This window comes from Chaetodon trifascialis, chromosome 12 (genome assembly GCF_039877785.1).
Source record: "Chaetodon trifascialis isolate fChaTrf1 chromosome 12, fChaTrf1.hap1, whole genome shotgun sequence".
Taxonomy (NCBI): Eukaryota; Metazoa; Chordata; class Actinopteri; order Chaetodontiformes; family Chaetodontidae; genus Chaetodon; species Chaetodon trifascialis.
This window is the reverse complement of record NC_092067.1, coordinates 8,230,918-8,244,718: the sequence shown is the minus strand read 5'-3', so window position 1 is coordinate 8,244,718 and position 13,801 is coordinate 8,230,918. Positions and strand designations below refer to the sequence as shown.

The 13,801-nt window shown below is 42.9% G+C and overlaps 1 protein-coding gene across 1 annotated transcript in view; it reads left to right on the top strand.

Moving 5' to 3' along the window:
• plekhm3 (pleckstrin homology domain containing, family M, member 3) overlaps positions 1–13,801 on the top strand; it is a 39,906-nt gene that overhangs the window by 19,635 nt on the left and 6,470 nt on the right. Inside the window, exons 4-6 of the mRNA XM_070976546.1 lie at positions 1,009–1,154; positions 1,770–1,963; positions 7,106–7,169. Coding sequence (XP_070832647.1) covers positions 1,009–1,154; positions 1,770–1,963; positions 7,106–7,169 — 404 coding nt within the window. The remainder of the gene's footprint in view (positions 1–1,008; positions 1,155–1,769; positions 1,964–7,105; positions 7,170–13,801) is intronic.

Here is a 13,801-nt window from a genome sequence, read left to right as displayed (position 1 = left end):
CTGGTTGAATGAGGTTTTCAGCATGCTGCTGTTCATGACCAACACACTTCAGTTTCATTCAGTTGGTGGTGGTGAATGTGGAGCTTACTGTTTTGATTATGCTCACGTTCAGTCCAGCACTTGTTTCTTTCTTCTTCTTTTCTTTGTATGATGTGCACAGTAAAAGTTGAAAATAGGTTGGAAATAATACCCTTAATCAGACAAAAGCACTTCCATTAGGTTGTCTGATGAGTGAAATAAAATTGTTTGATCATCCAGTTTATTTTCAACTTTCAATTCAGTTTTATTTATATAACACCAAGTCACACAAAACGTATCTCATATCGAGCAGGTCAAGAGTAGAGTGAGAGAGAAGATGTGGACCATGACACAACAAATGACCTGACTGGGGTCAGAGGTCCTTTTAAACTGCAACTATCTCATTTATTATCTACAGGTTTGCTCGGCTGGATTAGTGTGGTATTTAGTGAGTGGCAATAAACTGACACATATTAACACTCACTTTATTTGCTCTGCAATCTTTGTGTTCTCCTGATCTTCTCTCCTCTCCATCACCTTGGGCAGACTGTTAACACCAAAGGTTGACTTGGCCGATGAGCCGGTGAGGGCACATAAATGGACACCCAGAGGAGTTTGTATGGACCTCTTTCTTGAAGCCGTTATTTAATGATGTGCATTACATCAGAGATGATTCACACCTGCTCCACATTCAGATAGTAAACTGTTGTGTTAGTTTGAAACCCACTTTTGACGCTTAAAAATCATTCAACTGGACGCCCTAGAGCAGTGGTTCTTTAACTTTGTCTGGCATGCCCCCCCTGCAGTGACTGTATGTCCCCCACTTTGAGAACCACTGCCTTAGAGTATCATATCATGTCATATATGTGTTTAAGATGTAAGCATACACACACACACACACACACACACACACACGCACACATGCATGCACATGCATTACATACATGCATTACATACATGCATTTACTTACCCAGTGACTTTCTCCTCAGGATGTCAGCGTCCAGTTGGTCTTTCCAGAGGGAAGGCAAAGGTTTGCTACTACAGCGGCTGGTACTACTGCCAGAGCTGCCATCAGGACAACTCCTTCCTCATCCCAGCACGCCTGCTGCACAACTGGGACACCAGCAAGCACAAGGTGGGACAGCACACACACAACTCCATGAAAATACCTACGTACTGTACCAGCTTTGAAAACATGCAGTTTCTTAAAGAGCATCTGTTTCATTTACTGCCCAGCAAATGAGTTTTTTTCATTTTCATATGGTCTTAATGTTGTTCCCTTTTTACCATTTCTTGTCAGTCTGGGTCACATTTTATTAAGTCTTATTCTCTACAAATGAAATTGTTAAAATCGAGGTTAAATAGTTTCAGTTTCAATAAAAAGAGTGATGTGAGTTAATTTCAACAAGTTTCTTGAGTGAATCACCTAAAGAATCTTCTGTTTACTTTACGGCTGTGTGGAAAAATGCAGCCCTCTCGTTTATTTGAATGGAGCCAGTCTGGCAATGCAGAGGGCCGCAGCAAACGAGGTTAAACACACGTGATTCAGCAAGGCGCCATGGTAGCAAGTCAAATACATGTAAGCACACCTAACAGGAATGATGTTTGTCTGTTTCTTACCTGGTGATTAGTTTGGCATAAGGCACTGCCTCATCCATTACAATCATGGAACGCAGATCTTTGTGAGTATCATCCCTTAGATATCTGCTGTCCTCGGTGCAGTGGTCCTCATGCCTGATGCGTTCCTCAGGTGTCTAAACAGGCCAAGGAGTTCCTGGAGTTTGTGTATGAGGAGCCCCTGCTGGATGTCCAGCAGCTCAACCCTTGTCTGTATGAGCACTGTGAGGCTCTCAGCACCGTGCTGCGTCTCCGCCAGCAGCTGCAGTCACTGCGGGCCTACCTGTTCAGCTGCCGAGCAACCGTTGCAGAGGACCTCAGACGAAGGTAGGTCAGCAGTGAGCATCTGTTGTGTATTTCCGTACAGTGGAACTTTATTTATAAAGTGCCTCTTAATTTAGAGCACAGTTTCCCCTACCTCCTCTGGCTCGTGACCCCATAAAATGAAACCCTGTCAACTTGCAAACAAGGAGATTAGGGGAGTAATTGCTGATCAGTGGGAGAGACACGCTAACACTCCGATCATGAAACAGTATCAAGTTCAGTTGCGCCGTGTCGTTGTCTCGCGTTTGATTCTTTGCGAGGAGTGAGATGAGAAATAGAAAGTGAGCGCTGCAGCGAGCGAAGAAATTGTTGATAAAACAGGGAAAATCAGCTCACCAGTATGGCAGTTTTTTGAATTTCGGATTGTAGTCAGACCAATGTGGTCGGTAACCTATGCAAGACTGTCGTCCCCACCAAGACCGGTAATACCTCAAACTTGTTTAACCACCTTAGCCGCGCTCACTCTTTGGAGCGCAGCTGTATTCACCAACGTCAACGTGGTTTTATAGTTCAGTCAGTGTTACTGTGCTGTCTATCATGTTTGTTTGTTTGTTTGTTTGTATGTTACAGATGTCAAGTCTACCTCAGTTTCTGCTATGTTTACAAATCTGAAAACATTTTATTCACCAGAGGGTGAATCAGCTTGTGAACTTTCTGCACTAAACCTGCAGAAAAAAAGTTCTCAGGTTTCTCTCTGTTTACATTTTTATACTTTTATTTACATTTATTATTTGAGTGTTTTCCATGGTTGACATTTCCTTTCTTCCTTGATAGCTGAGGGGATTATAATCAGAGGAAGGTTAAATTTAAATTAAAAATGTTTAAATTTAATGTATTTTTCTCCTGTTCCTTATTTTAAATAGGTCATAAAAAATATCAATAATTATTGATATCGACCGATATAAAACACTTATATCGTGATACAGTTTTCAGCCATATCGCCCAGCCCTGTACACAGCTATTATTTTCATGCTTATAATTAGCCACCTGTGTCATCAGAGTCACTCTGAATGGTACATCTGTGGATGACTGGACACTTGATCACACTGACTGTTAACATCTCCTCGTGTGATCCGCGTATGTGTGTTTACACGTGTGTTTCTGAGTGCATGTGTGTATGTTGTCATAACTTTTATCTGCATGCATGCCTGTGTGTGTGTGCTGTATATGCTGTATATACATAAAGAATGTGTGCCTGTGTGTATATGTTCATGTGTGATGGTTGGGTAGGGGGGTGACTGTTTATCTGAGTGGGGTCCCACACTGAAAGCCTTGTCTGTGAGCTGATTGATGCTGCTTGCCCCAGTCCAGGTCACTAATACACTCTGATCCAAGCAGCCATGTTGAAAGGAGGATCATCTACCTCAGCAGACTGACTGGATGATTTGAAAAAAGCAAACATATTTCACTTACCGGTAGCCATGTGTAGCCATTTTTATTCTTAGTGAGAACATAGCTCCAAATTAAAGTGTTCATAATGAAGTCTGCGCATGAGCCAGAGGAACAAGGGCATCGTTTCTGCAAAGAAACTAATTCTGGTTGAACTTTTCAAATGTGCTCTCTGATCGCTAACACAGACGCTCCATATGCTAGCCATGCTAGTGTAGTATGCTGGGCATATAATGGCAAAAACAATATAAAAAGTTTGTGTACAGCAGTATGCAGAGTGAGACAAATATGTCTGTGTATACTATGACTCAGGTCAGGGATCATTACATCATAACTCTCCTCGTGTTCCCTGTCACCCTCCTCTGTTACAGTAGAAAGAGGCAAAAATGCTACAAAGTCTTAAGTCCTATGAGAAGCTGAAGTTTCCTGCTGATTTGGACACTTTTAATTTCCCTGGGCCGTATTTTCTGTTTATGGAAAATGTGAGTTTGGAAAACTACAGATACAGAATGACACACACTGATTGTCAGTGAATATCAGATGCTTAAACTGTAAAATCTCATTTGTATGTTTCATAACTGCTTTGTTCTTCAGTTTTATTGTCCCACTATTAAAAATGTCTTTTCTTGGGTTTGTCACATAGCTTCAAACCAAAGCTGCGGGTATTTTTTATCAGCCTTACAAAAAAAAAAAGCATCAGCATCATGGAGTTGTGTGTTTACTTCTGTCCCATTAGCTAGTGCCGGCTAGTGCCCCACCACTTCCAAACACTGCAGGATTGATGAGGGCCATGGCGCTAAAATCTTCCCCTAGTCATCAGTCTCCTTCAGGGAGGATCTGAAGAGAGCTGTCTGTTGCATACAGGCAGAGAGCCACGGATACACAGCTGAACACACAACCGCACGAGGCATTGAAGGCTGGAAGTTAGAGAGCGCTGTATCTCTGTCCCTGTGCAGCAGCTCTCAAACACCATGTTGCAAAGGAATCTTTGACCTGCTTAACATGCAGAGTCAAGCGTGTTTATGATTTTACTATCAAAGTTCAGCCAAGGTGTGAATTGACCCCAGAAAATAAAACTCAGAGGTGAGGTGTTTATGGCTGATGAGGCTGTCCTGAGGTGCTGTTTTCAGTGCTGAAACACTGTCAGTGACAGACTTTTCAGTGTTTCCAGCTGACTTGTTTTGGTCAATGTGAACTCTGTGAAAGGGATCTTGAATATGCACCTGACTACATACATGCTAAATTATTTGCTGTGGATGTTTAGGTGTTATTTGCAGGTTGTTGTTGTTGAGGTTGTTCGTAGAAGGTTGCTAGATCTTTCTTAGTGTTTTCCAAGGTGAACAACTCCAATTTTAAAAATGTTTGGATGCAGAATGCAGTCACTTGCCAACAGACTTTCTCAGTCTTTTGTTGCTCCCATCCCAGCTTGTTTGAGACATGTTGCTGGCATCAGATTCAGAAGATTTGCACCACTTGCAGTTGAGATAGTGTCAAAAAGGATCAGCAAATTCTCTCATTCTGGAAGTTGTGATGTAGCTTTTGTTTGTGAGAGCTGTTCAGCAGTCAGTGGTCAGAACTTGTCTGCACTGGCTAGCTTTTTTAGCTCATCCTCCTCCTCCTCCTCAAAGTGTTTTTCAATGCATTTAGTCACAGAAGCTCGATGGCATAATGGACTTGAGGGCATTGTCCTGAGTTGTCCTTTCACACGTGTCAGACGTGTTCTCACTCACTGGAAATACTCCATTTGCATGTATCCAAGTTATCAGCGAATGAGTGGAAAGCAATATACAGTCAAGCAGAAAAGACTAGGAAGCAGCTAGACTCAGTGTCAACAAGACGTCCACTCACCTGCAGACACTGAATGACGGTGTGTAAATACAGCTTGAAGGACAGCTCCCACAGTAGAAATGGTATTATAAATTCTGTGCTGGTGGAGACATTTCTACCATCATACAGTATATACTGTCACACCGCCCAACCCTACGCCAAACCAGATGGATGAGCTGTGGTGCTCATAGGTCTTTAGTCTTTATAGTCTTCGTGAGGCTGTACAAGGTGTTTGGCAGTGTGTCTCAGGTGGTTACTTATGTTTATTAGGTGGTTGGGGTAGTGGTAGAAGTAGGCGTGGTTGTATCCACCTCATATATTTGAATGAGAGCGGGGATATTGTTTTGGTTTGCCTCAGATTGTAATGTGTTTGTCTGCACCCTACACACACACACACACACACACACACACACACACACACACACACACACACACACACACACACACACACACACACACACACACACACACACACACATATTTGCAGGACTTCATACATCTCTCTCCCTCCTTCAGTACACGATCAGATTCACTGAGTGATAACTTCAGTGAAAGGTGTGTCAGCTTGACTGGAAAGAGCACCAAGGATAATGAATTAAAGTATGCAATTAAACGCTGTCAGCTCTCACAGATGGTGTTGGCGTACATGCGTGGATCTGTGTTTCTTCTGTTTGTAATCTAATCCCAAAATGTGTTGGTTCTCAAGCACTTTTGTCAATATCAGCTCACACTTAAAGGGTGTGTTCATCTGGGCACGATCAATCAATGCCCAGTGCCAGTGTGACTACACACTCAAAGAGGGGCCTGTGTGTTTGATTATTGGAGCCGTGTGCATGCGCACACGCACGTGTGTGTGTGTGTGTGTGGGGGGGGTGTTATGAATGCTGATGTGGTAACCATTGGTAACATACAAACAGAGTAGTTTATCAGTGGTGCTTATCACCATGAGGTGCCTGGTTCGTTCGCGTTCGCGTGCGCGCGCGCGCACACACACACACACACACACACACACACACACACACACACACACACACACACACACACACACACACACACACACACACACACACACATGTTTTGGTGACACTCATCACAGCTTAGACAGGATTTAACATGGTGCCATCCATCTTAGTGGTCTGAGAGGAACCCAGACACACACACGCACACGTTTATATATATATATACACACATGAACACTATATATGTACATACACTGTTCTCTCTCTCTCTCTCTCTCTCTCTCTCTCTCTCTCTCTCTCTCTCTCTCTCTCTCTCTCTCTCTCTCTCTCTCGCTGCATAATATAGACTGTGGAATGCTACTGATTCTAGGTTAATATTACTATGTTGTCTCGCACCAGGTACTGAAAGGCTGCTAGTTAAACATTAAATCAGTGTAAAGCTCATATTCAACTACACCATGTGATTCTTGTTCCATGCTTATATGTTGTAGGAGCCAGTTTCACTTACAATGCAAAAAAAAATCTGTTCCATCTTGCATTCAGTTTGTGTGTAATCAGATACATCATTAGCTACCTGAAGAAGAAATCAACACCAGGGGCCATCTCAGGCTCCCCAAACATTGGTTTTTGTGAAGAGTCATCATTTATTTCCCCCCCATACTGAGTATTTTACATGGAGAAAACTTACAATAAACCTCACTAATTATACCTTGACCTTTATTGTTGTTAAAGCAAGCTGGGAATAGTGTTTTTTATTTGGACTGAAGGTGCAGGATGATGAACATTTGATGGGATCAGTCGGTTATGACTGGCCTTAACTGCCAAACCAGTCTTTTTCTTTAGTTTTTTCCTCTTCTTTTGTGTGTGTGTGTTGGAGTATCTCATCAGCATCTCATTGCTGATTGGTCACACACACGACCTGCTTCAGAGAATGATGTGTTGAAACCTTTGCTTGTGTGTCTTTTCACAGGATCTTCCCCAGGGAATACCTGTTACAGCACATTCACCTGTACTCCATGGCTGACCTGCAGCAGGTACACACACACACACACACACACACACACACACACACACACACACACACACACACGTATGTAACAGTCACAGTAATGCCATTCATGTGTCTAACATGAACTAAAACCAAACTAATGTAAACTGTTAATCAGTTTTTGGTTTAGCACATTTAGCTAACTAGCTAGGAACCGTTGTCAAGAAACACATCAGTGAGCTACACTGTTGTACTGGGTGTTCCTTCATTACCATGAACATGGTAACAGTTTTCATCCATGTTGCCCTAAATGCTCACTAGTGCGCCAAATTTGTATTAATCCACAGCTGAAAATTTAATGAAACATTTCCTGAAAACTACAATGACAGTTGTTTTGGTAAATTATGAATCAGTTTTTGTGAAAATGAAGCTATGTATTTGTGACTTCTTGCTAAAGATTGACGGTTCACTAAACTAAAAGGCTTGGAGCTGAAAGCCACAGACAGAGTAGAGAAGAAAATATTGAGAGACATTGTTGGATTTGGTCTTTTTGTTGTATTTGTTGGCAATAGGAAAAACATTGGATAATACTCATCTCATCCTTTAAGTAAATATAACCTCTCCTTTGTTTCTTTGGCAAGTGTCCATGTTGTAACAGTCGTAAGAGAGGGCAATACCCTGTGATAGCACTATTTACAACAGGATCAGCTCTTTGAAATGTCCTAAAAACAATGGTTTCTGTGGAAAGAATTCATATCTGGCCTTGTGGAAACCTCTGCCTCATCCATTGTTTTCCAAGATCGAGACACCTCATTGGGATGAGCGGATTTGATCAAATTGCGAACTGTTGTATCTCTAACCGTGTGCCCTCTGTTAACAGCAGTTATGATGAGAATTGATTGAGCTGAATTTAAATGTTCACTTTCATATTAAAGCAGATACAAAAAGGAAACACACCCTGGTTTTGCAGCGCTCCAGTATCTAGTCGTTGGACTGAGTTGGGGGTCAGAGGAAAGCGACAGCAAATGACTGAAAAGTTCTTTTGTTTGTCATTATGTTCATTATGTTGTACCCTGCCCCATTTTTTTCACCCCCCCTCCTCTGACTCAGAGCTCGGCCACAGACTCTCACGGTGAAAGAGGTTGGACCCCCTCCTCCACTCCCACACTCTGTGTCTCTCTGCTTCACTAATTGGTCACATTCAGAATCAACAGGCAGAAAAACAAAGCGTGACATCCCTCCATTCTTCCCAACATCCCCTTGGCCTCACACACGCTCAGTGTGTTACATGTGTGTGTGTTCTTCACTCTCACTCCCCGCTAAACTCTGTGATTTAATCATAAACCTCAAACCGGTGATTTAGTCCTAATTTTAACAATAGATGTCTTCGTTGGAGTCTGCACGGCTCCCTCCTCTCTCTCCCTCACCCTCTAACCTCCCCCTCTGTCCTCCCCGCCTCTCGGAGATTCTCAAGCGCCGTGCCTCTTAATTGGTTTTCCATATTAACAAGCTTGTTTCTTTTGATTCACCTCCTGAATAAAATGACGCTCTTAATCAACATGGCTTTTTTTGTTCCAGTCCAGAGGTCAGTGAAGGCTAAGCTACACTGGCTAAATCCTGAACCACACTAGTCTATTCACCCCCCGACAAATAGCCTCCACCCATATCCCCTATTAAGAACCAGTTCATTTGGATGAAACATATGTGTTTGTCTAAGGACACTCTGCCCTTTTCCTCTGCTGGTTTTAAGGATTGTTTCGAGGGTTTTAGGAGTGTGTGTGTGTGTGTGTGTGTGTGTGTGTATGTGTATGTGTGTGTGTGTGTGTGTGTGTGTGTGTGTGTGTGTGTGTGTGTGTATGTGTATGTATGTGTATGTATGTGTATGTGTGTGTGTGTGTGTGTGTGTGTGTGTGTGTGTGTGTGTGTGTGTGTGTGTGTGTGAGTGAGTAGGCTTCCCACAGTGACACCCTGGCATTCCCTCTATGCCAGGCATGCCTCTCCACTCACACTTGTGCAGACACACAGAGGCCTCTTAAGTAAATGTTGAAAGTTCTCAGAAAGATTTCCAGTTTCCTCTCTTGGCTTTGAGTTTACGTGGAGGCTTTTTCCAGCAAATGCACAACACTGAATTATATGATAAGGTCAAATAGGACAAGATGAATAAAAATTAGCATCATGTGGAAATTGGGCAACATATACTAATAGGTTAGATGATAAGAGTTTCAAATGTTTAAAGATAAAATGATGTGCACCCTTGATGCTAGAAACAGGATTATGCTTCACCTATATTCATGCACTTAGGGCTTACACTGCACCAACAACATCTGCATAGGTTCAGAGGCTAAGCCATAGCAAGAACTGTGAGTTTCGCCTGCTTATGTTTTCTCCTGCATGTATCTGATGCTGGTTGAGATTATTGAGAGCGAAGACAAAATGAAGCAAGCTGGAATAAAGCCTCAGTTATCTTCTTGTTTACACTAACACACATCTGGCAAAACCATTTCCACTGCAAACCGACTGCCCACTACCGTTAACCCTTTGCGTCAACCGTAAATCCAGCTTTAGTTCACCCCAAAAACACCTGTCAGTTAGAGCTACGCCGATCAGATCAGCTGTTTCAGTGTCAGTGTGTGTGTTAGCCAATCAGTAACAGTAATTTGGAGAACACTGATAAGTAAATGACATGTTAGTCATTGTCAGATTTCTTAATGGATATTTGGGGCATTTTTGGTGGATTAGTTTGGTTATTTTCCAGCTAATCTCAGGCATGTTCAGCAACCATCTTACAAGTCAATTTTACTGAAGCTCGATGAGAAGCTTTTTTTTAATGTTAGCATTTCAGGTTTTGGTTAAAAAGTATTGATCTTGTGTGTTTTGCACCAAATTTCCCAGGTTGTTAGGCCAACATGATGGCATGGCTGAGTTATACTGTATATAGCATGGCATGTTTTACTTGCAGGCTTATTCTCACACCTCAGTCATGGAGTAGAGAGTCATCAGGCCTACCTGTCCATCAAAGGAAGGAGAGTATAAGTCTTTACAATAGTATCTATAAAGCAACATTGTACTTGTCATTGTACACTTGCACAGAACACTAAATGTGTCTTGTAACATTGAAAAACTCTGTTTTCCAGCGTTCTGGACTTAACTACCCAGGATTCAAGACTGATAGCTGTGCTTCAGTCTTGCACCTTTGTTTAATTTTGCACATAGTTTAATTGTTTTAATTAGATTTTATGGCTGTTAATGTGGCCAAAATTTCACAATTTAATTAACTGTTCCATCTCACCCCCTTCATTATTGGAAACAACGTCCAGGTTTAACAGTACTACTCTGTTTGGTGTTTAATTTTGCATCAGGCTTTTAATATAAAGTGTTTGCTTTTCATTTATTGCTTGTCATAGACACATATTCAAAGTTTGTTAAAAGACAACATCGCCAGAAAAATCCTTTCTGCAGCGAACACCATCTCATCTGGTACGTTACTCCAAACTTTAGGGAAGCCCCTGATAAGACGGACTCCACCGTGCGTCCACTGACAACCAACATACATCAAGTCGTGTGTGTGAGTGTGTGAGAGAGACACAGAGGAGAGGGTGTTATCCAAACAGAGCCCACCCTGGTCTTTCCAGCCATGCAGTCCCAGCTGGCTTTCTAGTTCCTCAATGGAGCTGTGGAAGTCTGTGTGTGTGTGTGTGTGTGTGTGTGTGTGTGTGTGTGTGTGTGTGTGTGTGTGTGTGTGTGTGTGTGTGTGTGTGTGTGTGTGTGTGTGTGTGAGAGTGAGAGAGAGAGACAGAGAGAGAGAGAGAGAGAGGGCAGGCGAACGGCTGTTAAACAGCAGTTTTAGGGGATTAGGAGGTTTTGGAACACAAAGACTCTGCGTGGAGCAGAGAAAGAGGTCGAACTGGAGGGGGAGGAGTTTGAGAGGACGGACGGAGGGAGAGGAGGTGAAGTGTGTGTGTGTTGGGGGTGTTTGGAGGGAAAGAGAGTAAAGCATGTGAATACATCTGGAGGGTTTGTCGTGTCGGCTGTACTACAATCATAAGCTGCATTTGGTCCAGTGAATATGTTATCAATACCCTTTCAAATATGTTTTCCACCGTGTTTTGATCTCGGTCGTGTTACCGCTGCTGCTTCTGCTGTTCGAATCCATCGCGTAATTAATAAAATGGTCTGTTTTTTGTCCTCTGTGCCATGCAGTGTTTTCAAAAGTTACCTGGATTGGTTCGGTCTCATTGCTCGTGTTAGCATCTCAGACTGACAGTACCAGTCACTGTAAGTCTGGGTTGTACCCACATCAGAATTTTCAGCCCTTTTCAGTCGAACACTTCCAGGAACTGTTGAACCACAGGCGCTAAACTCGAGAAAGAAAAGGCCTTTTTGCGCAGTCCTGTTTGTGCTTCCACCCCATCTGAAGAACCGTGAAGATTAGAAAAAACGTGGCAGTGTTTCACACACTGTTTTCACATTGTTACTGGTCCAGGGTAAGGGTGGTCCGACCCCCCTCATAGGGAATCAGTTTGCAGAATCCACATGACAGAAGGTGGTCTGACCCAGCTGATCCTGAATGGCCATCAGAGCACTGACAGGCCTGCCAGAGGCCGGCTCCTGGCTGGCACTCAGGACAGCCATCAATATTTGGCTTCATTGTTCTTGGTGGATGTGGGCAAGTGTTCAAATTGAAAGGGTTGAAGTTGGAAGTTTCTGTCTGAATGATTGTCCCAGTGCGACCATGCTGGCCAGTGCTGGTTTGGTGTAGCTAATAAAATGGTCACTGGATATTTATAGCAAGCAGCGGCAGCAGGGATGTGGGAGTTATAAGAAAATAGAGGAAAAGATTTGGGAATTCAGAGAAATAAATGTGATAATATGAGTGATAAATTAGTCTTTTTTTGAGCACCATGTGTAAAGTCAGACTTCATCCAGGCTTCATGCACACACAAGTCGTTTTCTCTGTATTGCCCTGTCCCTCTTTAAGAATGTCCATTTACTTCTGTCACTCCGCATCCATCCATCTTACTGTGCATCCCTCCTTCTTTCCCACCATCCCTCCAGAGCACCAGTCAGCCACCAGAGCTGTGCTGCCAGTCGTTTGATTCTGCCCAGTCCAATTATAGAGGGCCTTAATTACTGAGCCTGTCAACCTCCATCAGGAGGACCATTCGTCATGTGGACTGGGCTGGACCGGACTGAGCGGGGCTGCTTAGGCTTGGTGTGGGCTGTGTGGGCTGGGCACAGGGGGACACGTACAGCGCTGTGAAAAAGCATTTTACCCCTCCCTTTTGTCTTTTGCTTTCTCATATTTGGGACACTTAATTGTTTCAGATTGATTGATACTGCACACCTGTCTGTCACTCTCAGTACCTGTGTGTCTGTCTGCTTGGAAATATTTATGACTACTGGACTGAGCTTTTCCTCTATCACATACACACATAGAAGAAGAAACCAGTAAATTAGAAGAACTAATTGCTTTCTTAATTAATCAATTCATGGTTTGGTCGATAAAATGGCAGAAAAATTTCCAAATCCGACATCAAGTTGCTTGTTTTGTCTGACCAACAATCCAACGTCAAATTTATTCGGTTTACGATCGTAAAAGGAAAAAAAAGCAGCCAATCCTCACTGGAACAAGGAACTGGAACAAGGTAATGTTTGGCATATAAGTTTGAAGAGGGACGTGAAGACTAGTTGCTGATTGGTTTTCCAGTTGATCAGTTATTCTACTTATTGACCGCCTCGAGCTCATTTACATACAGAAAACAGCACATATTGTCAACAACATTGCTTTGCATGAATGTCGTGGAGTTCATTTTTTTCCTGCCTTGTTTACATCCACGTTTACTTGCTGTCAGCCTTCCTCTTCACAGTGTGAACTGTTGGCAGGAATATGTGTCACATTACCCGTGTGTATGAAACTCCACAGGGTATCTATTAGCAAGGAGACAGTTAGCCTAGCTTAGCCAAACGGGGGGAAACAGCTAGTCTGGGTAAACATATCAGCCAGCATCTGGAAAGCAAACAACATAAAATGAATGATCTGTCAACACTGAATGAGTCAGACAAGTCCATAGATAATACATAAGGGCACAGTGTGGGTTGTTATTGTAAAAGCCCTCGGTGTTGGCCATTCATCTCACTGTAAAGGCGAACAGACTTTGGCTCTGGTGTATGACTTACTGTAAACAGGATCAGTAAACCTCAGTGTGATATGTTTCCTCTGTGTGTGGTTTCTTCCTCCTCTCTCCATCTTATTTCCTCCTCTTCTCCTCTCATCCTCATCGTGTAACAAACAGCATGAAGGAGGTTATAATTGGGAGGTCCAGAGCTCTGCCAGGTGGAACCACTTGTATCTGAATGCAGGCTCTCGCTCTCTCTCAAGATCTCTTTTGTATATTGTATCTCTACCACTCTTTCTCTTACTTTCTGCTCTGTTTTTCTCGGCTACCTTCTCCCTCTCTGTCTCACATGCACGCTTTCATTGAGCTTATCACTCAGTCTGCGTTATTAACATGATGCCACACAGCTTTGTGACCATATTGAGTTTTTATTTCTGTATGATTCTGCTCAGCCTTTCTTTTCACTGACTGCTGTGCTCTGTGAGTCATCCACTGTCTATTCACTACAGTACAACTCCAGACCCCCGCCGCCAAGCCCCTCCTCGGTTTTTAAAGGATCTTG